The 21,034-nt window shown below is 38.4% G+C and overlaps 4 protein-coding genes across 4 annotated transcripts; 1 reads left to right on the top strand and 3 right to left on the bottom strand.

Annotated features, from left to right (window-relative positions):
* Positions 1-121: 121 nt before the first annotated feature.
* On the top strand, positions 122-4,192 carry fgf1a (fibroblast growth factor 1a). Its single transcript, XM_067518037.1, has 3 exons — positions 122-650; positions 2,267-2,370; positions 2,567-4,192. The coding sequence occupies exons 1-3, from the start codon at positions 476-478 to the stop codon at positions 2,765-2,767; spliced, it is 480 nt and encodes a 159-aa protein (XP_067374138.1). The 5' UTR covers positions 122-475; the 3' UTR covers positions 2,768-4,192.
* Positions 4,091-10,017, bottom strand: ndfip1 (Nedd4 family interacting protein 1). The gene is made up of 8 exons (XM_067518036.1): positions 9,816-10,017; positions 8,612-8,705; positions 7,468-7,607; positions 7,244-7,331; positions 6,280-6,404; positions 6,086-6,152; positions 5,875-5,983; positions 4,091-5,507 (listed from the first exon to the last, which is right to left on the bottom strand). The coding sequence occupies exons 1-7, from the start codon at positions 9,849-9,851 to the stop codon at positions 5,877-5,879; spliced, it is 657 nt and encodes a 218-aa protein (XP_067374137.1). The 5' UTR covers positions 9,852-10,017; the 3' UTR covers positions 4,091-5,507; positions 5,875-5,876.
* A 409-nt stretch (positions 10,018-10,426) lies between these two features.
* On the bottom strand, positions 10,427-12,604 carry gnpda1 (glucosamine-6-phosphate deaminase 1). The gene is made up of 7 exons (XM_067518035.1): positions 12,444-12,604; positions 12,060-12,187; positions 11,783-11,884; positions 11,502-11,684; positions 11,163-11,347; positions 10,795-10,969; positions 10,427-10,709 (listed from the first exon to the last, which is right to left on the bottom strand). Exons 2-7 carry the CDS (start codon positions 12,181-12,183, stop codon positions 10,648-10,650), a joined length of 831 nt encoding a protein of 276 aa, XP_067374136.1. The 5' UTR covers positions 12,184-12,187; positions 12,444-12,604; the 3' UTR covers positions 10,427-10,647.
* Positions 12,605-13,266: 662 nt separating this feature from the next.
* hspa4b (heat shock protein 4b) lies at positions 13,267-20,319 on the bottom strand. The gene is made up of 19 exons (XM_067518032.1): positions 20,024-20,319; positions 19,343-19,400; positions 19,007-19,147; positions 18,627-18,749; positions 17,891-17,990; positions 17,467-17,600; positions 17,131-17,375; positions 16,940-17,016; positions 16,683-16,834; positions 16,377-16,483; positions 16,148-16,281; positions 15,803-15,987; positions 15,596-15,691; positions 15,117-15,272; positions 14,873-14,998; positions 14,654-14,761; positions 14,438-14,557; positions 14,099-14,260; positions 13,267-13,801 (listed from the first exon to the last, which is right to left on the bottom strand). The coding sequence occupies exons 1-19, from the start codon at positions 20,128-20,130 to the stop codon at positions 13,610-13,612; spliced, it is 2,523 nt and encodes an 840-aa protein (XP_067374133.1). The 5' UTR covers positions 20,131-20,319; the 3' UTR covers positions 13,267-13,609.
* Positions 20,320-21,034: the final 715 nt, after the last annotated feature.

The raw sequence follows: 21,034 nt of genomic DNA on the forward strand, positions 1-21,034 counted from the left end.
TGACTGCAGAATGCTTTCCAAACTGAATCCCTATTGGCTGACAGCTTCTTTAATTCAACCAAGTTTTTAAGAAAAAAGTGTAGAGTAACAAGACGCCTGGATGTCGCAACCCTCCCATTTTATCCGTGCTCGGGAACGGTACCAAGGTGGCTCTTGGTAGGTAAGTGGGGCCCCACCTGGTGGGAGTGCGACTCGAACCCATGGCTTTATGCATCCCAACCCAATGCTCTAATACTGATACACCAGGCCTTAAGACGCAGCCACCAGACATGAAAAATAATTTGAACTTTAACCAGCATGGCCACTGATCTTTATACATTGTCCCAGCGGAAGGTGGAGGAAGGCAGTCAGGGACGCGCATCGAGCTGCCTGTGTGGTCCGTGCGCGTTCACGAGCACGTAAACACCTGACCACTGCAGGAGACTTGGAGGCTCCGCTGCAGATCCCCAATACTGAGACCAGAGAGGTGTTTCCCATGAGCAGGTTGGCCGATGAAAAGATGTCCGTGTCAGACGAGCAGGTGGACAGCGGCCTGCTGCTGTGGGACTACAGGAGGCTGACGCAGCTGTACTGCATGAATGGCGGACATCACCTCCAGATCCTCCCCGATGGGAAAGTGAAAGGACAGAGGGAAGTCAGGGACGATTACAGTAAGAACACAGCACACAGCTCGTTTTAAATCCAAGTCAGGCCTACAAGTGTGGTGCGTTCACTTCCTTCATTTGCTGCAGGCGTGTCAGTACAAGAGTCCAATTCAAACTAGAGAAATGTTGGAGCCATTACTGACGTATTAAATCTCCCACAGTGTTTCACCTCGAAAAAGACAGGACATCCCAGGAGCTTTGCCTTTATTTGAAGGCATTTTTTTAAGCTTTGTACAACAGAGGCCCGGGACTTGAAACTTAGGTATAATAGTATACACACATTATTTTCAGATTTTTCTGTGTGGTGCGGAGGTGAAGAATATTTTTTCAATATTTCTTTCTGCTTTAAAAAATAAAGTAAATAGAAAAACATACAGGCCTTCTCAATATTGTCAAGTAAGAAACGTCTGTTTTCTTTGTCTCCTTTAATGCTCATTTCTTGGCTTTTTCTTAGGAAACTACAATGCATAGTGTGATATGTTTATGTGCAGCTGACTCTGTCTTCAGAAAGTATTCTAGCTCTTCCTTTTTTTCTTTTGTTTTTTTTTACTTTTGTGTCTCACATTTTATTTTATTTAGGCAAATTTGTCATTTTCGCCCATCAGTCTAAACTCACTAAACCCTAACAAGCAGAAACCAAGCCTTTAGAATTATATTTAATGTTGTAGTATTTAAAAACAGGTATTCAGACCCCTTGCTGTGGCAATTGAACTGATTGGACAGAATCTAGAAAGACAAGGAATTTTTGTAATGTCCCACATTTCACTTTGCATGTCAGTAAAAGAAACAAGACATGAAGTCTCAGAAATTCTCCACAATAACAATTTGAGGTGAAGCATAGATCAGTACTATGGTTTAAAACCACTTTTAAAACTTTGAATGTTGGGGCGGCTTCAGGATAAGTCTCTGACTGTCCTTGAGTGGCCCAAAAGAGGCCCAGATTAAACCCCATTAAACATCTGCAGGGAGACCTCAGAATGGCCACATTGTGTCCACAGACCCCACCACAGTCCACAGACACCAGTAAGCGCCCAGTGTGACTGAGCTTGAGAGGATCTGTAACGAAGAACAGGACGAACTTCCCAAATTCAGGTGCGCAAAACTTGGAGTGTGGTATCCAACTACAGTAGACTGAATTAAGCATGTGAATGCTTTTGTAAATGAAATATTCAAGTACAAAAAGTGTGCAGAAAGTGACATGGTCTGAACACTTTCGAAAGAAACTGGACCTTGTGTCTCTTAACATTGAGCACTACCACTGTCAGAGAAACTAACAAAAGAGAGTTAATGTCTAATATTCTGCTATAGAGCCTATTGACTTCTCAGAAAAATTTCCTTCATTACATCCATGTGCAAACTTAACAGACTTTGACTTAGAAGACTAATATTCTTTTTGCATGACCATGACTTCATGAGATAGCCACCATTCATTCAGAAGTTCAGCTCAACAGGAAACACTTTGAATGTTGGAAGCTTGTCTGTCAGCTGGAAAAAAGGTTTCGAACAGACATTTCTACCCTTCAGCAGGAAAGATGGACTAATATTTGTGACAGTGGATATTTAAGGTTCATTTGTTGTCATATTATTTTCTTTGACCTAATGATAATTTTTTCTGCTTTCAGCTGTTTTAAAGCTAAAAGCTGTGAACAGAGGTGTGGTGGTCATCCAGGGAACACAAGCTGAACGATATCTCGCCATGAGCAACGAGGGGCGTTTGTACAGTTCGGTGAGTGTCTATAGCTAATAATTTTTTTCAGCAATATGGAATGTAGATATTGCATATCAATAATCCATGATAGCTTTTGGAAATACTTAGTCATCATTATACAATCCTTGTTCAACGTCAGATCCCAAACCAAACAACACAAGTCCTTCCAAAAGTGCTGTCAGCTGTTGCTTCTTGTTTTGTGTTTATGTCTCAGCCCACAGTCACCGATGAATGTTACTTCCTGGAGAAACTGGAGGAGAACCACTACAACACATATCAGTCTCAGAAATATCACGAGCAGAACTGGTACGTAGGTCTGAAAAAGAACGGGAAACCTAAACTGGGTCCACGAACTCACATTGGACAGAAGGCCATCTTTTTTCTCCCCCGGCAGCTGGATGATTCTGGAGAGTGAGGACGCTCATCTCAATGCACATCGACACTGAAAATGAACTGGGAGCTGCTCAGTTGACCAGGCCAGTCACAAGGCTTGAAGAGGTGGCGTAAAACAATTGGTTTGGTTGGAGCTAAATGGTTTTAAGCTCTGATGCAGCTTCAGATTAGTTCACATATTGGTTTTCTTTCTAATACAAATGCATCAGAGCTAAAACACTAAGCACTTCATCTTCGTTGTCCAGTTGAACAACATGTCATTTTAATTACCATTCAGTGTCAGCTCTTTTTCCAAATTAGCATAAAAGTTTAATCTTGGCAAACAAAATAGCAGCTAGAACACAGCAACTGGGCCAAGCAGAGGTTCAATCTTTGCTTAACTTACTAATCTGAATTAATGCTCGTCACACCCAGGGGCACTTTAGATGATCTTTTGAGGATGGAGAAAAGCTCTCCTACTATATATAGTATATGTGTGTATGCATGTATATAGACTATACGCTTACTGGCCACTTTATTAGGTAAACCTGTACAAGCTAATGCAATGCAATGCAGCGTGAATTTCTGCTTCTAACTTGAAACTGTCAGAAAGGTGATAATTCTCCTCTGTTTATTATTCAGGTCATAGTGAGTAGTGGGGTTGTACTGAAGTGCATTTTAAGAAGAGGTGGTTCTTAAGTTATGGCTCCCTCATTCATTTTATACAGGAAGTCAAAAACATTAGAAACCATCTCTTAATGAGTGAGTGTATATAAAGTCCTTAAAATAATAAAACTATTTAGACATCTAGTAGTTTTTAGTGTCATCAAAAATCAAGCCACTCATTTTTTTTAGTTGTCCAAATCAGGATCTGGGCATAAATACAGGAGTTATTTTAGGGATCACTGTGACCCAGACAAAATGTCAAAAATGACACATTAAAACCTGTTCATTCAGAATATGCCTGCTCATATTCATGTTCTTTCTACTCTGACTTTTTTGGGAACTACTGTCTCAGCAGATTAAAATATCACATAACAGTCTGAGGAAGCTATTGAGCCTTTCACTGTTCTCATGTACTAGTGTCACAAAGGGCAAGAATTACATCTACCCCAGGATGTTGTTTTATATTTCCAGCCGTTACACCGCACTGCCACTTGGAGCCACTAACATAGCTTTCTTTACAGGCATGTTTCTGTTGGCCTTGCAAAACTTTGCCATATCTGTAAGTACTGCCCTGTCTGTGATACATTTTGAAAATCTATGCCCCACTTGATTTTTATGTCATGTGTAAATGTACTTATTTGTGACTGTGCACATCTTTGTATCTTTACTGCAATCATGAATCCAGACAACAGAGACAGGATGCATTAAAGGTGACATTTATTTTAACACTAAACATTTTCTGTACAGCTTCATAACAACAAAATCCTTGGTTATGCTTCTAAAAGTGCACCTGCAAACAACATTCTTTTGATACAGTTATGATACAAGATATCTACCCTCTTACACATTAAGGATCTTCCAAAAAAAAAAAACAAACAAAAAAAAACCATAAAAACAAAATACAGATTTCCTTTCCCTATCTGTCAATTAAATCTTAAGGCAAAAACCCACCTGGAAATGTAATTTAAGTTATTTTTATGCTCCTTGATACTTGAATCCAAATGGATGAGTGAACAGCACAAACCACAACAGCCAAGACACTGTAATCACAGAGCTTTTCCACTAGCAGTATATGTGATGATGAATCCACTGAGTCATAAAAAGGTCACACTGTTACATTTCCATTAACTTTTTTATTTTAAAGACCTGATCCAGAAAATGTGCTCATACACCCATGAAAATCATTGCTGACACCGTCCAAAAATACAGGGTTTCCTTACAGTCAACCGAGCGGCTCTGGGGGTTTGTCACTTGTCATTTGTGACCATCTGGTTTTTAGCTGCAGCTCATTCTTCTTTAAACAATGCACCAGCATCTAAAATCATTTATATATATTTTTTTAACTTAATTACATTTTTCCAGGATGGGAGATTTTACCCAATTTAGTATACAACAAACCATTTAACAGACAAAATCATAAGATGTAACTTTTACATTGTGTATGAATCACAAGCATGTATGTTTCATTGTAACAATGCCCATAATGAACACTTGCTATTGACTTAAAAGCTTCAAACAACAATGCCCCCTCGTGGTACAGTAGGGCAACACTACCTAAAGCCAACAGGTGAGTGAAGTAAGTGGTAATGCATATACTTTATTAGCATTTACAGCCTAATGAAAGCTCATTTTTAAGTGTATGTGGTATCTAAAAATATCCTATAATAGTCACAATAAACCTATGAAGTCAGATTAGTGCAGATTACAAAGTGTGTTGCATGCTATGGCAAGTCTACAGTCTATTACCTGTTGGCTTCACTGTTACCAACATGAGAATCTCCCTATTAATTGACCTTATCAGCAGATGCATGCTTGTACGCTACCATCAAATGATATAAGGCATTACTTATACATTACAGACAGAAATGTAAATAGCACTTAACATTTGCCACAAATGAGTACACTGAGGGACTATTACTGTTAACCATTTTTCATTTATAAATTTCAAAAACAAAATGAAAACAAGTTATTATAATTCCTGAATATTTTATTGGGAGTTGTCATCATCTATAATTCATCTGACTGATCTCTGGTCAAGTGTCTTCAGTTTATTTCACAAACTGTTCACAGAGCTGCTGCTTCGGCTGGTCGTGTCCAGTTTTTTCACATCCAACATTCTGAATTTAGGTTACGGGAAGATGTAAAAATCAAATTCAAGTATTCGACACTTGTCACTGTCTAACTTTGAACTTGTACTCAAACATGTATGGTCAGATTTAAGTAGCTTTCAACAATCACATTTAAAAGGGAAAATATCTCCAACTCTCACATGACCAAACAAAATAAAACATAGTGACTGTTTTGTAGAAATCTAGTTATCAAAATGAAGATGTCGTGTGAGCGGTTTCTGATTAAGATTACCCAAGGTTAGACCAAAGTCAAAAAATATTTATTAAGTAATGAAAGGAAGTCGTAAGTGTTGACAGAGTTCTTTTTTTAAAATGATGTGTACAGTTCAGTCATTTATACTGAAACCTGGCTTACCTCTAATAGATGAAGAGCACCCTTGTTCGGGGGAGTGTAGCATAGGTGGGATCAGCCAATTTACGCACTCGGGAGTAGTTCACAAATCCTCTGATAAATAGCATGAAGCCTAATGTCCACAGAAAGGTTTTAATTTATATATTATGAAGTAGTTTAAATTCATACAACATGACGCATACTGATTCTTGATAAAACAATGTCTCTCACTTACCCAGGGCAAGGAACACCCACCACAACCAGTACTGTCCATCAAAGTAACCAGGGAAGTAGGTAGAGAACTGGAAGAAGAAAAAAATGTCAAAAAAATAAAGCAGGGATAGATTCAACAGTCCTTTTGGAGTTGAATTGATTCTGGTAAATTAAAATGGTGGGAGTTAACATTTAATAATAATAAATAACTCTCACCCTGACAATGAGAACCCATTTGATGAGGGACAGGCCAAAGCCAGAGATGGCTCCGTATCGACCCGCAGCTGATGTGGTCAAACAGAACGACAAGAAGAAGCCAATCCAGTTGAAAAGGAATGCCACTGGTGACACAAAAGAAATAATTTATGAGAAGGAAATGACTTCTTATGAAAACATAAAGCTGCCTTAGACCACAAACACATACAAATGGGAAAAGCATGACCAACAAACAGCAGTAAAATAGGACTCCAAGATGTCACTCATAGACATATCAGCATAATTTTACTCGGACATGGCCATTATAAAAGACTTACTACACAACAAATGTCACCTCCCTGACATGGCCCTTCTTTAGATACCGGGGTTTGAGTCCACAATGCTCCTGGGGGCATTCAAACCTTTAGAAATGATTTTATAACCTCATCCAGATCTGTGTGTCACCACAAAATGTTATTATAGAAGTGTACACCAATCTTCTTGGACTTAGATTAGCTTAGTTTTGTTCTGACGTGCTGTGAGATAGGTGTGTGCCCTTAAAAAACTATGTCAAAACGGTTTAATTTGCCTCAGGTAGACTTTATTCAACATTTAGACTCATCTTAAGAAATAATAAATCAAACAGGATGAACCTGACCACAATTTATAATAGCAGTAATGGGTCTGAATACTAAGAAAAATGCTAAATGTTTTTTTTGGGGGAAAAACAACTAAATCAAAAACCACATTTTCAGTTTGTCATGGGTCATTTGATATAATCATGGATCATTTAATGGATTAATAGTAATAACCTTAATCAAATTGGCAATTGTATCAATTTCAATAAATCTACATTCGAATAAAGATGTAAAAAAGGGCCTAAATACTTTCTGTTGTGTATATACATAACCAATTTCCATCTGGATACATATTTGTTCTGCACAATGAAACTGAAAAACGAGCTGAAACCTTAATGAGAACTTACTGAAGAACGTGAGCATGAAGATGCCATCATTTCCTATCCGCAGCTGGTCAGCATCTTCAAATTCATCCCTGGCAACAAAATCATCCTCCTGTATCAACAGCAACAAATATAATACATCAGCTTGTGTTTATACTAAAATATGAATTTGATTGATGTAGTAGCATGTGGTTAGAAACTGAACGACTAAGATGGTGTCTAACTTATGTATGGCCAATTAGCCATACCGTGACTCTCCCAGTGACCAGAGGGATGGCAGCCTCTGCTTTGCTTCTCTCTGCTTCATCATAGGAGGGGAGAGTGGTGGCAACACTGTAAGATGGTGGATTGGGCAATCGTCCACCATCTTCTTTATATTCAAAGAAAGCTGTCAAAGTAAAAAAGCAATGTCTATTAAATCGTAGGCACAGAACGTAGCTTAAAGTTAAGCACCTTCTACGTCACAATTTTCTGTATTAGTGGAGACCTTTACATTTATCATCCGTGACAGGCAGTAAGTAATACATAGTCAATGCAATGAAACTTGTTTTAATTTTGTCGTGGAATTATAGGGTAGCCCATCCGCAGAACCATGATGTGGTCCTAGTTAACTGGTTTACCAGCTGTCATTGAGGTTTGAATATTGACACACAAAAATCTATTTTCACTTCCTTCAAAAATAGAAGATCGGCAGCAAAGAATTCCAAAAGCAGGCCAGGGAGTGTGGAGTACAACAGGAAGAAAGTCATTAATAGTAAGTGTGTCCATTATTGTTTACGTTCTGCCCAAGACTTTTATCTAAGTCGTTTGGCAGTTATCCAGAAACATAATTTGTGTTGTTCAAACACTAACAACATTTAAACCGGATCAATGGACTCATGCAGGAAAGACTCAGAGCTGCACCCACTTATGCAACATGTTGACCCTTGCCCTCTTAAGGAGTGAGATTAGAAATGTTAGAAAAGGCCTTGCACAAATATCCTCAACAGTCATGCACACTTGGTGCTGGTCAAATTAAAGTGGAGGTCTGACATTAAACACATTTATTCATGTATTGTTAATACAGTTAGGGGCTGTATAGTTTTCTTTGGTGTTTCTTTTGGCGTTTTGGAAACCTTTATTACTTATATTGTTACGGTATTTTTTTATTAAAAAGGATTTGAATAAAAAACAAGGTGATATCGTAAAATTAGAGGCATTGTAAGAGATTAAAATAGCAACAACGAAAGACAAGTTGAAGAAGGAAATTTAACACCACATTTGTAGTCCCCAAACAAGAATCACAAAAAGTCAACCTGTAAAAGCACAGTTTAGATGGAACCGACATCCCAAAGGAAATGCATGACATATTTATTTCAGACTTAACAGTGTGAATCTGTGAGGCTTTCTAACCTGCATTTGCTTCAGCAATGCTGCTGTAGGGAGGGGGTGCATCCTGGGCAGGACCCTCCTGGGAAGGCTGGGCTGGCTCTTCCTCATTAACCAGCTACAGAAATGTTAGCACATAACAAGAAATTGTAGGTCAAATTTAAACTACATTACATATAGAAAATCTGTCTTGTTGGCTATGATAAATGAAAACTAAGTTGATACAATTTATAAAAGACAAAAGTATAAGGGCATGACGTAGTCATGCAATCAGACTTTAAGATGTTATTTTTATATATATTTCTGATTAACAGCATATTAGTAGTTATAACTACCCAGGAAACATGTTAATGTTGCTTTAACATTTATCCTGGGGTAGTCATCAATGTAAGAGTTGTGGCTGCACTTGCTAATTAAAGACAATGTTGCATATCACTGTAGAACTGTTGTATGCAAAATGTGCCGTGTGATAAAGTCCTTTAACCTGTCTGACATTATCTTCCGCCAACTACATCTTTTATCTAATCTGTAAACATAGTCTCCGATGTCAACATCAGATATGCCACACTGGTGTAATATAATGTGCAACAAGTTTTCATAGGAAACATGTCTGCACCCATGTCTTCTGAAGGTACGATGGATGGTGGAACTCGCACAATGGCTAGTGATAACAACACACTGTATTACATCACTAACACTGCCCAAGACCAGTTAATATAACATACACTGGGAACTCTCGACACTCATCATTTCGCATATTAATACGCCAATAAAGGAGCAGGCTGTGCGTCCATATTGATATTTTGATCATGTCTGTTGAGTTTGAGCAACTGAAAGGTTAAAGTGGTCCTTAATAGAGGACAGTCAGGTAAAATGTTTGAATAGTGGCAAGACATAGTTATCACTACACAGCCCTCATGTCCAAGCCAGTGTGCACTAGGATGGCTAACGTTACGAGTACTTAACGTTAACTAGCTGCGAAGTGAAAGTGGGTCAAATAGGCTTCATCTTACATAAAGAAATCGCGATCATATATTTAATACAATTTCGTTTAATTGGTTTGTTTAACATGACTTTATGATGTATTTTCACTATTCAATCCCGCACGTAAACAAATGTCAGGCTCGATGTTTTCCTCAGTGACAAGCAAATGTTGACGGGCGTTAGCTTAGCTATCCGCTAGCTAGCGCTTAGCCAAATTTTAGCGTGCAAGGCATTTGTTACCGACCTCTTGATATCTCACATTGCTGTTTGGTTCTGCCATTGTGGGAGAGGAGCGAAATATAAGAAACGTCCTCTTCCCCTTCAGCTGTGGAAAAGTGTGAGTGAAAAGAATCTCGCCAACGAAGTAACAAAGGTGTAATTTTCCTTCTTCTAGTCGGCCATCTCCTTCCTTCTCCCCTCCTGACTGACTCTAGCTGGCTCTGGTGCTGCCTTCACGTGCTGTGGGAATCTTGGCACATGAAAGAGTTCTCAAACTGGTCAATAGAAAATATGTTTCATGGTTTGCTCAACTAAAATACAGGTACCCTCGCGTAATATATAATAAGTACTAGCTATATTTAAAACGTACTAGCAAAATGTAACATAAGTAGGCCTTTCTGTGCAGAATTGTCCCTTTTGCTTTATGACACCTTTCACTGGTGTCATAAATATTAATATTGCAGGGTTTTATTGTATTCATTAATATTTGTCAAAGTGTAGAAAATACCTTGATGACATTACATTATTCAAAAACCGTTTGGATGTTAAAACTGAAGGCAAGTTCAGTGATTTCATGTTGCCATTTGAAATGAAGAAAAGGCTGAATAACAAATTCCTCCTCAAGTATACACAACATTTAAAAATTAAAGACTTTATTACAATGAACAAATGAATAGCAAAGCTTTATGAAAAATCACCTGAAAGTGTAAAAGCATGAACTTTAATTGCACAAGATTATTTCTTTGGAGATTATGTTTGATACCAACCAATAGATCTCCACTAGAAGCTAAAGGAATTACTTGAGTGTTAATATGGGAGAAATTCCTCAAGAACCCCCAAAGTTTGGTCTCCTTAAATCAATTCTTCTTAGACACTGCTGGAGGCGTCTCCACCAGCCGATTGTGCACATGCATCATCCCTAAAAAATGAGCAAGAATCAGTAGAGTTACTGTGTTATTTTTTTGCAAGTGAAATATGTATTGTTGCATCTGATTTATTCTCACCTTTGAAGTACTTTACAGTTTTGACCCGTAGTTCCAGGGTGGCATCTTCATCACATACAAAAACAGTTTGTGGGTGCTGCTGGAATGCAGATACGGTCCACATATGATTCACACCTTCCTCTATAGCTTTGTATAAAGCAAATGCCTTGTGTGCTCCAGTGATTAGAATCATGACCTGAGAGGAAATTGATAATGTTACTTGTGGCCAGTATAACTAAGCATAAACATGAACATGAAATGGTGTTTTGTTTGCAGCAGGAAAAGATTGCTGTGTAACTCCAAACAAAGGTATAATATTAAATTAATTGACAACAAAAAATAAATAACAAAATCAGGACATGTGGTTGACACTCATCTAGACTTCTAACCTCTTTTGCATCCATGACAGTACCCACTCCCACAGTCAAAGCCATGGTGGGCACCTTTGAAAGGTCTCCATCAAAAAATCTGGCATTAGCCATGATAGTGTCCTTAGCCAGGGTCTTTACCCTGGTCCTGGAAACCAGGCTCGATCCAGGCTCGTTGAAGGCGATGTGGCCATCGGGTCCAATACCTGACAAAAATAAAAGGACTCGTTGGATTTCTGCTACAGCTTCAATAATGAATGTGGTAATATTGAATAACAGGATATGATCACAAATGTGAAATATGCTGTCATTGCATAAATAGTTATAGTATGTTCCTTATAAAAACTGCAAACTGCTGACCTCCAACAAACAGCTGAATTCCTCCTGCAGCTGTGATCTTTTTCTCAAAGTTTTCACACTCTGCTTGAAGGTCAGTGGCATTGCCATCAAGGATGTGTGTGTTCTCTGCTTTTATGTCTATGTGCTTGAAGAAGTTATTCCACATGAAGGAGTGGTAGCTCTCAGGGTGATCTCTGGGAAGGCCTATGCAGTACATGAAACGATGGTAGTTTCTTATGCAAGACCACAGCTTTCAGAAAGTTCTTAATCTTAATTAGGGAGAAATAAAAGTGAAGACTTACCTACATATTCATCCATGTTGAAAGTTTTCACATAGTGGAATGAGATTTCTCCACTTTTGTAGTACTCAATCAGCTTCTTGTAACAACCCAAAGGTGTACTTCCTAAAGCAAGCAAGCAGGCAAATCTGCAACATTTTAACTGTACGGAATGAAATGCCTGTTACACACAAGCACCTTGAACTATACTTAAATATAATATGCTTTTTACCATTCTTGAATAAAAAACTCAACGATGAAAAACCACCACAAATTTTAGGATATGGCAGCCCCCTCTTACCTGTGGGAAGACCCAGAGTAAAATACTTGTCTGGGCCAGGTTTGAACGCTAAAATCTTGTTTCTTATGTACTTCGCTGCCCACTCGCTTGCCTGGTCATAGTCATTGAGTATAATCAGCTTCATCGTCCTGACGGAGAACAAAAACAACACAACAAAGAAAAAGAGTAACAGGTTGCTTGTCTAAAGGAGCAGAGCCTCGACGTAGCTCAGGATAAAACACACCTAAACAGACTTTAGACTCATCAAGCAACTATATCATCAGTAAACAGGAAAATGACGAAAGGCTGTGTCAACCTTAACGCAACCATTCGGTGTGGCTTTCACACTTTCACTGAAATGTCTTCATAAAATGCAATGATAATTGTTATGATAAGCAGCTATACCTTGAAATATCTGCAGCTTTTGCTCGGACCAGACAGGATCAGGACGGATCATGTGATTCGCGCCGCTGGCTGAGGCTACAAACAGAGCTGACGGCAGAGGTTACGTTTAAATGAACTTGGATTTTGTAATGTTAGCTAGCTGAGTAAGTTTGCGACGTCTGAGTTAAGAAATGGAAGCGCAAACGCTCCGAATACGGTATAAACTGGGATGTCTAGAGGCTTACAGCCTTGTAAAGCACCAATCGCATATCCGGATTTATATATCGAGAGAGAAGACACTTTTCACGACTCTTCAACACAAAAGAATTCGCATTCTCAGTAGAACGGGAAGAGCTGTTGCTATGCGACTCACATTAGGCCAAAATTTTAGTAAACTGCAAAAGCTTTTAGTAACTTGAACTTAGTCCACCACCAACGTTATGATCTTGTCCAGGGCTGGTATGGTAAATGCTTTACACAAAAAGTTAGCAACATAATCAGAGAATTACATGCTACTGTCAAACTAATTTATTAAACATTACACACAACTAAATTGCTTTAATGAAGATAAAGTTACATTAACCAACATCTATGAATGTTCAATTTTAAACTTTTAAATGTTTTTTTTTTTTTTTTTTTACTATAGTACAATTTTGAGTGACTACACAAGAATCACTAATCTAATCTAGTTTCATTGCAGAAGGTAAATTCATGGCAAAAAAAAAATAAATGTCCCAGACACAACTCATGCCTGCAATGGTGACTGCACCCTGCTGGGTACACAAAAGCAATCCCTTTATGAATCTTTGGGTATCAATTACTAGAACAGTACAGATGGTACACATGATTTCCAATAACTTTATTAAAACCATATTGTGACACAGACCAGAAAACTAACAGAGCACACAACAGAAATAAATACCATCATGTGTACAGCGCTCATTGTCAAACAGGCTTATTGCGGCTGGCTTTTGATTTATGTCATCCAGATAGAGAGAGGGGATGCTATGTCATCAGACAGAGATACCAACAGGAGCTGGGCTTAGTGTGCCAATTACCCTGCCAGCTTTTGACTGTATGAAATGCAGTTCCTGAAACATTTCACCTGCTCTGATTTACACTGCTGCATCTCAATCTGAAGAAACCAGCTCACGTTCAGCTTTGCTTAGCGTGGCGTTAACGCTGCTTTAGTCAAGGTCCATGTCAGGTTTGTTTTCTGTAGTTTCTGAGGGGCAGTTGTCTGCATTCTCTGCCGTTTCTTCTTGGGGTTTTTCCTGTCCGTTGACAGGCCCATTCTGCTCTGCAGGCGTCTCCTCTTTGGGAAGCTCCACCTTGGGTTTGGGCTTGGTCACAATGGGGTTACAGGAGGAAAACAGCTCCTGCAAAAGCACACAACATTAAATAAAAAGGTGTTATTAAAAGAAATACAGATGATGTGTGGACCTATTAACTGCACCTGGCTCATTAATTGACAACAGTGTAGAGAATGTAATTTTGACTTTAGCAAAGGCACTACAAAGGCAATAACTTGCATTAATTGATCACGTTCTCACCGGTTGTCATACACATCCAATTTAAGAATGGCAACCAAATGTATTAATAAGACAAGTTTAATTGTATGCAGCAACTTTTTATGATGCTCTAGAATTGTAAGATTCACAAGTTTAGATGCTCACTCTTGTCTTTGCTTTGATGTCTTTGACTTTGAAAGAGGGATCCACTGTCAAGCTCTGTTTGCTCATCTGGTTCATGGCGCTGTTCATCCAGATCATTGCATCACTGGCCAGTTTGTCCACTTTCGTGACATCAGCCTCATCTAAATGGTCATACTGCTCCTCCTGCAAAAAAAAAAAAAAAAAAAAGCAATGTTACCAATTACGACAGGCATTACTTTTTTGTAATGATGCCTTCAGTGTTTAATGCAGTGTATAGATGAACAGTAATCAGGTACTTATAGGAAAGATAATAAAATAAAATTAAAAAATTTGGTCTTTTTTGAAGCATTTAGGTTTTACCTTCATCTTGTATGCTTCAACAAATTTCATGTACTGCTGAATTTGTTTCCCCAACTCCTCAAAAGCTTTGGGTCTCTCTTCAGCCTCTGTGTACCTATCTGCAATTGGCTGGCCCAGTTTCTGTAACAAAAGTAGCATACATGTAAATGAAAAAAAATTAAAAAACACTGGCCACTTATCGGTGGAGAAAAAACAATCGTACAACAAAGCACCCACCTTTAACTCTGCCAGTTTGTCAAGGTAAGCCTGTTTGGGTTGGTCCTCTCCATCTTCATAAAGCCAGTTTTCAGTGTCCTCCAGCTTTAATGACATAGTATCACGGTCCTAAAGGCATACACAATTTCACAATAAATAAAGGAATCCCAAATCTGGTGCCCAATTGTATATAGCTACATACTTTGAGGTCATTCTTTTCAGTTACTAGTGTTTACTCACAGACTCACTGACAAACTTCTCCAGCATTCCGTGTAGTTTGTCTCTCATCTCATACACATACTCCTCTACGTTATTCTTAGCATCGTTCCTCTCTTTCTCCAATTTGTCCTGCATGATCATCTTCCCCTGTAGAGAGCCCAAAAGGCAACTGTAACTGCACAACACTTAAACATTTTTAATTAATTAAAGCTGATAGTCGATTAATGTGTTGACTGATAAATGTGTTCACTGAAATGTTAGCTACCTCATTTTCTACAAAAAGATTGAGCATGTCATCTGCCAGCTGCCACTGTGGACTGTTTTCAATTGGAAGCTCCAGCACCTTTGTTTTAACCTTGGGCTTCTTGGCTTGTGGGGGCTGATCAGACTTCTTCTCACTTTTGCCCTCCTCTGTGGTAGTCTAAAGGCAGGAGAATAAGGCATTCAACTCTACAATTTTACTTAAAACTGCTTGCCAATTTATTATCTGTAATAACCTCTGCAATAAACCCAGCGTCGTCAAACAAAACTTAACTTCTATCAGAGCTGCCTATTCACTTCTTCAATTACAAAATCAGCAAATATATTACTAATAACTGTACAATAGTTTGTTTAAAATTTCTAACTATAGTTACTTAGAAAAATTTAAAAACCGAATTGAACATTATTGTATTTCCTCGAGAATGCTATCTGATGAACTGCAAACAACTGTCTTTGTTATACACAAAACACTGAGCTTCTTACCTCCATCTCTTCATTTTCACGTTGCGCTTTCTCTTCCGCTTCTTTCTGACCGTCTCCTTGACGCTGTGCCTCTTCTTCATCAGTCTGCATCTTTGTCTAAAGAGTAATAGAAACCTTTTTGTCCCCCTCAAAACAAAAAGTACAAGTAGAAGTGCACAGACTAATCTTATGCTCAACAAAAGACATTTTATGATGAAATGTAAATACTTCTCCATCTTTTTCATTGGACTGTTCAGTTTCCATGGGCTCCTCTGTCTCATCAGACTTCTGCACTTCAACCAAAGAGGCACTGGACACACTGAAGATGCCATGAATGTTCACCCGCACCTTGACTTTCACCTTAGAGCTCTCACCAGATGCCTGAGGGACAACTTTCTGGATCAGAAACCGACCTGTAAGAAATAAATAAAGGGCTAATTAAAATGTATATACAAATATGATAAGCAGAAAGTATATCATCTGTGTTTATACCCAGTTTACTTTTGAGTTTTTTGATTCATAATAAGTTACTATATAATATGAAATTGTGTAGAATGAGTTTTAGTTGCTTACCAATAGTGGGGTCAGGGTATGGCAGCTCATTAGGGGAATTGTAGTAGGCCTCCAAAGAGAAGGGCTCTTTCCGGTAGAAGGTCAACACTTTGGAGAAAGGTGCTGCATGGTTCTTAGGAAATACTTCACAATCACTGCAACAAATGGATATCACATATCAATTATTCCATTCATTAATGGAAAGTCAGAGAAAATGGAAAAAGAAAGAAAAGCTTAAAAAGTAGTTTACCTGATACCATCCTCTGCAGCAGAATGCCACTTCAAGGAGATGGGATAGGGGACAATGTCTGTGATGGAGAATTCACGCACTTTGAAGGCAGGTGACAGTATTGCACACTATGGAGACACAATCATTGTTTAAATGACAGCTGCAGTCAATTACAAAATTTATTGTAATAAAATATTTTTCACAATATGCCCAAACATTAACATAGGCTATATCAAGACTAAGTCATTCACATAAAAACAAGTAATCAGTATCTGCGGCATAGTGATAAAGGGACGAGAACAGCTTTGAAGTCAAAGAGGGACATACCTGCAGGGCACATCCTCTAGCCACAGCTTCATCAGCATTCAGTGTGGTGTTCAACTCCTTCCCAAAGTATTTGCTGATTCTTTCTTTCACAGCTGGGATTCTGGAAGCTCCACCCACTATCTCTACTGCATAGATATCTTCTTTTTTCAGCTCTTTTGGAACAAAAATGTTTTTAGTACACACTAGAATGTGAAAATATTAGGTTCCTAAATGTAGTCACTAGAAAAGAATATATAAATTTAAGTAAATAAACTCACTGGTAAGTTCCAGCAGACTCTGCAGTGGAGGTTCAACTCTGGCCAAAATATCCGCGCACATGTCTTCAAAATGACCCCTTGTGCAAGAGAAAAGCCAGACATTACTTAAGCCTTAATAGTAAAGTTATAAATATGTCACTGTAGATTAAAAGAAATGCAAAACAAAACCCAAATAATATCTGTTGACCTACCTGTTCATTTTTCCAGTTACATCAATGTCATTCATGAAGCACTCAATGTTGAGTGGGAGGTCTGAGGAGTTGGCACTCATCAGTTTCTTCAGTTTTTCGCACTCCTGGTAGAGCCTGACCAGAGCCCTGGGCTTTGACTTAACATCTAGCTTGTACTTCTTGTTGAATTCCTCACAGAAATAGTTGACCAGTACCTCATCAAAGTCCTTTCCTCCCAACTCTGGGTCACAGGCTGTAGCAAGGACCTAAAAGACAAGGAAGCAAAGAGTTATGCCAATGAAACATAACCTCTCAGAGCTGAGATAAATAATATACAGCACGTTGATTTGCACACACCTTAAGTTTACCCTTGTTAAAGGCACACACTGATGTCTGGTATCCAGAGTGGCCCAGGTCCACAAACACCACATTCCTTGCCTTCTCCTCAGGAGCAGGGAGATCTTGTTTATAGATCCCATAAGCCAAGGCAACTATATTGAAAATGTTAAATAGTAAAGTAAATAAATATTGGAATTAATGTCAAAGAATGTATTTTATGATTAACCCTGGTCTGAGAAGCTGCCACAGTCAACAGAAAACAGTAACTTTTAAATTCTTGCAGCAAAAGCTTCATTTACTTGATGCTAAAAAATGTAAGCTATGTAAACTAATTTTATTTCAATCTGTGTGAGCTGAAGTCTGAGCTGCTTCTTGTGAAGTGTGAACATACACAAAATTGTATCTTTGCTTAAAATTACCCCCCCCATCAAAAGAAATGTACCTGCAGTTGTCTCATTTATGAGCCTCAGGCAGTTAAGTCCAGCAATCTGAGCAGCATCCACTACTGATCTCCTCTCAGCATCAGTGTAGTAACACGGAACCTGGTGATAGGAGAGCATTTAAAAAACATAATCTTTTACAAACAAAAATTGTTTTCAAAGTAACTACTTATTATGTGGAGCTATATTGGAAAAGACACTAGTCATCCCACCTTTCGGGGTCATAGTCAAAAACATGATTTCAGTGGGTGATTGTGTTTACTGTGTACATGTACATAAATAATGTTTATGAATTATTGAAGGCACATTCTATGGGCAATCCTTCAACTTACTATATAGTTTTTCACATTGTCCAGCTGACTTCCACTAATGGACAGTGCATTATAAAACAGTACTATTGACATTAGGCTGTATTCTATAGTATTTTTACTCATTTCCTACACTAATTACGTTCCAATTTTCTAGTAAGTAACATTTTGGTTTAACTATTATTTAGCATATATCCTTTAAGCCACATCACGCTAATGTACTTTGTTGTTGCTTGTGTTAGTGTTCCACGTTCTGAAAAAAATCTCTCTGACCTATTTGAGAGCACTAAGGCACATCACAATGAGGCAAAGCAGAAATAATTCATTCCAACGACAACCTGTGTGGGTGAAGACTTTAAGCTTGTATTTGCTGGCAAATGAATTACATGCGTTTGCTCCCTGGCATATAATTGCACAATCTCACACTTACAGATACAACACAGTCAGCCACAGGCTTCTTCAGTGCATTCTCTGCAGTCTCCTTCAGCTTGGTCAGTAGCATGGCAGTGACCTGTTCAATACTGAACACCTTTTCCTCATCCATGTACATCACCTTTAATAACAGTACAATTGTGAGACAAAAGAAAAATATGACATTTCATACTATTGTGGAAGTTTGTTGTTTGGCTTGATAAATTTCTTATACATTTATTTCTGGTATCGGGTGTAGAAATTGTGTTTTTTTTTTTTATCTCTGCCCTGTTGAGTCACTGACAAGTTGTGTTGATATTTCATTTAGTTTGGTCAATCCATAAATTACTAAACATGTTGATTTAACGTTATTTTTGTCTCTGTTGACCCTTCTCTTACCTTAATACCTGCTGTTCCTGTAGGCATTTGTGCAATATCATAGACCAAACTGTTTTTAAGCTTTTGCACATATGGGTCTGAAAATGCTCTGCCATGAAACCTCTTGAAACCCTGGACTGTGTTCTTGCAGTTTGTGACGACCTGTTGACCACAAACAAAACAAACAAACAAAAAATTAAAGCAGCTCTGTTAAATTTACAACAAAGCCAATTGTTCTTGTTCTACATTGATGCTGTACCCATGCCATGTACTACTCATGCACATGCACTGCACAAATCACTGGTCCCTCATTAGTTAAGTAATTGATTTCACTGCTCCCCCCCAAAAAAAACCTACCTGGCTTTTTGCCGCTGCACCGATTGATCGATTCCGGGGTCCAAAAGAAACACATGCTCTAAAAACAGAAAGAACAATTAAAATTTCTCCTATAGAACCATATTACAACGGGGCAGCTTCGTTTAAGGTTGATGTAATCAGCAGTAAAATGGCAACTGGCCGTAATCATGACGCTTTCACGTGATAATTTATCATGTCTGAAAATGTATATACTGAACTAATTCATTGGCTTTTTCTATAAACGACGGGTGTGAAAATTAGACACAACGGATTACTCAAGATGATTTGACAGGTAGGATCTACCGGCCTCCTCCCAGTATGAGCAAATACATGTCCGCATTAAAAAAAAAGAAAAAAAGAAAAGAAAACAGACCGGGCAAGTCGGTTATTTGAGCCTTCACATTATCTACAAGACATTGATGTCATAAGACACCACAATGAGCATTCCATTCTTTTTTGCCACAAAGACTTAATTTCAGTTAGCATTAGCTTTAGCACTCACATGCTGTTTCCTGTTGTGAAATTTGTTAGCATGCTAACTAGCGCGGTAACGTTAGCGAGCAATATTAGCTTTCTCAGTGTTATGATGAACAAAGGGGGATCCATTCATGTTATGTGCCTACTATAAACTTAGACGATGTGACACAAAGTACACACAAAACTCTGACTAATTGTACTTACGGTGTACATCGATCGCTGTATTCATTAGCCACAGTTTCAATCCCTCCGGCTCTGGCCACAGCTACATAGCAGTTCAGGAACCCGACGTCAAATCCGACAACTGACATCTTCACAAGCTAGGTGAGCAGTACAATACAATACACGGAAGAACAGATATAGAGAGCAGTGGTAAACGTGACAGCAGAAGCTACAGTGGGTTTTAATCAGTAAACGGTGATCCACCCTTGTTCTTGTTCCATGAAGCACGGCAGCAACATGCGGTAGGTACGCCGGGTGATGCGTGAAAGCGTTCAGGAATTTTCTGTCCCACCAACCAATAGCGTCCGACTGCAGATTTCATGCGCCACACATCGGCCAGAACGGGTCTTTACACAAGCTTCAAATCAAGGTCTGTGCATGAAAGTTAAACACGAAGCAATTTGTCCAATATTTAGAACATATTACTGTGTTACCCTGGGGTGGGGGTTGTGTTCTCGGTACATTCTATGTATGGTCCTGCACCTTAATGCACAGGCGGGTCAAAATGTCAACCTAATTGGTAGATGTAAAAATGACAAATAAACCCCACTCATTCGTATTTCTGCAGCTGTCTGTAAACTAGTCCCATGCACAGTTTGAGATTTAAATAGATCATACATTTCATAGGTTTTAGGAAACACTGTTTAGGCATAGGGACAAATACCTGCAAAGTAATCCAACTACAGTAACTTGTGCTCCAATTAGATTAATTGGTGTTCTTGCTTTCACTACAAATTTCATCTACTCTAACTAAATCCAGCTGATTATTACCTGATTTATATAGGTCTTATATTAATTGATTGTATAGTATTGTTTTTAACATTATCAGGTTTGCCATCACTGCCAAACTTAACCATATGTATGAAATTAGCAAGCTGATCAGTAATAAACCTTATATTTAGTTTTAAGACAGAGAAATGCCCACTACTTTTTCCAAGATCCTTCTTTCCCCCAATCTACAGTACACAACATAATAATATTCAATGAACAAGC

This window comes from Channa argus, chromosome 10 (genome assembly GCF_033026475.1).
Source record: "Channa argus isolate prfri chromosome 10, Channa argus male v1.0, whole genome shotgun sequence".
Lineage (NCBI taxonomy): Eukaryota > Metazoa > Chordata > Actinopteri > Anabantiformes > Channidae > Channa > Channa argus.

What these genes read in the sequence shown, in the direction of transcription:
- ndfip1 (XM_067518036.1), bottom strand. Translation starts at nt 9,851, where the DNA reads ATGGCAGAACCAAACAGCAATGTGAGATATCAAGAG. An exon ending in AATGGGTTCTCATTGTCAGG is followed by an intron (nt 6,153 to 6,279) that starts GTGAGAGTTATT and finishes TTCTTCTTCCAG; the next exon opens with TTCTCTACCTACTTCCCTGG. An exon ending in GTGGGTGTTCCTTGCCCTGG is followed by an intron (nt 5,984 to 6,085) that starts GTAAGTGAGAGA and finishes TGTGGACATTAG; the next exon opens with GCTTCATGCTATTTATCAGA.
- fgf1a (XM_067518037.1), top strand. Translation starts at nt 476, where the DNA reads ATGAGCAGGTTGGCCGATGAAAAGATGTCCGTGTCAGACGAGCAGGTG. An exon ending in GGAAGTCAGGGACGATTACA is followed by an intron (nt 651 to 2,266) that starts GTAAGAACACAG and finishes TTCTGCTTTCAG; the next exon opens with CTGTTTTAAAGCTAAAAGCT. An exon ending in AGGGGCGTTTGTACAGTTCG is followed by an intron (nt 2,371 to 2,566) that starts GTGAGTGTCTAT and finishes TTTATGTCTCAG; the next exon opens with CCCACAGTCACCGATGAATG.
- hspa4b (XM_067518032.1), bottom strand. Translation starts at nt 20,130, where the DNA reads ATGTCAGTTGTCGGATTTGACGTCGGGTTCCTGAACTGCTATGTAGCT. An exon ending in TACAGCGATCGATGTACACC is followed by an intron (nt 19,401 to 20,023) that starts GTAAGTACAATT and finishes TTCTGTTTTTAG; the next exon opens with AGCATGTGTTTCTTTTGGAC. An exon ending in CATAAATGAGACAACTGCAG is followed by an intron (nt 17,601 to 17,890) that starts GTACATTTCTTT and finishes TTTTCAATATAG; the next exon opens with TTGCCTTGGCTTATGGGATC.
- gnpda1 (XM_067518035.1), bottom strand. Translation starts at nt 12,183, where the DNA reads ATGAAGCTGATTATACTCAATGACTATGACCAGGCAAGCGAGTGGGCA. An exon ending in TACTCTGGGTCTTCCCACAG is followed by an intron (nt 11,885 to 12,059) that starts GTAAGAGGGGGC and finishes TGCTTGCTTTAG; the next exon opens with GAAGTACACCTTTGGGTTGT. An exon ending in CTGTCATGGATGCAAAAGAG is followed by an intron (nt 10,970 to 11,162) that starts GTTAGAAGTCTA and finishes ATTTCCTCTCAG; the next exon opens with GTCATGATTCTAATCACTGG.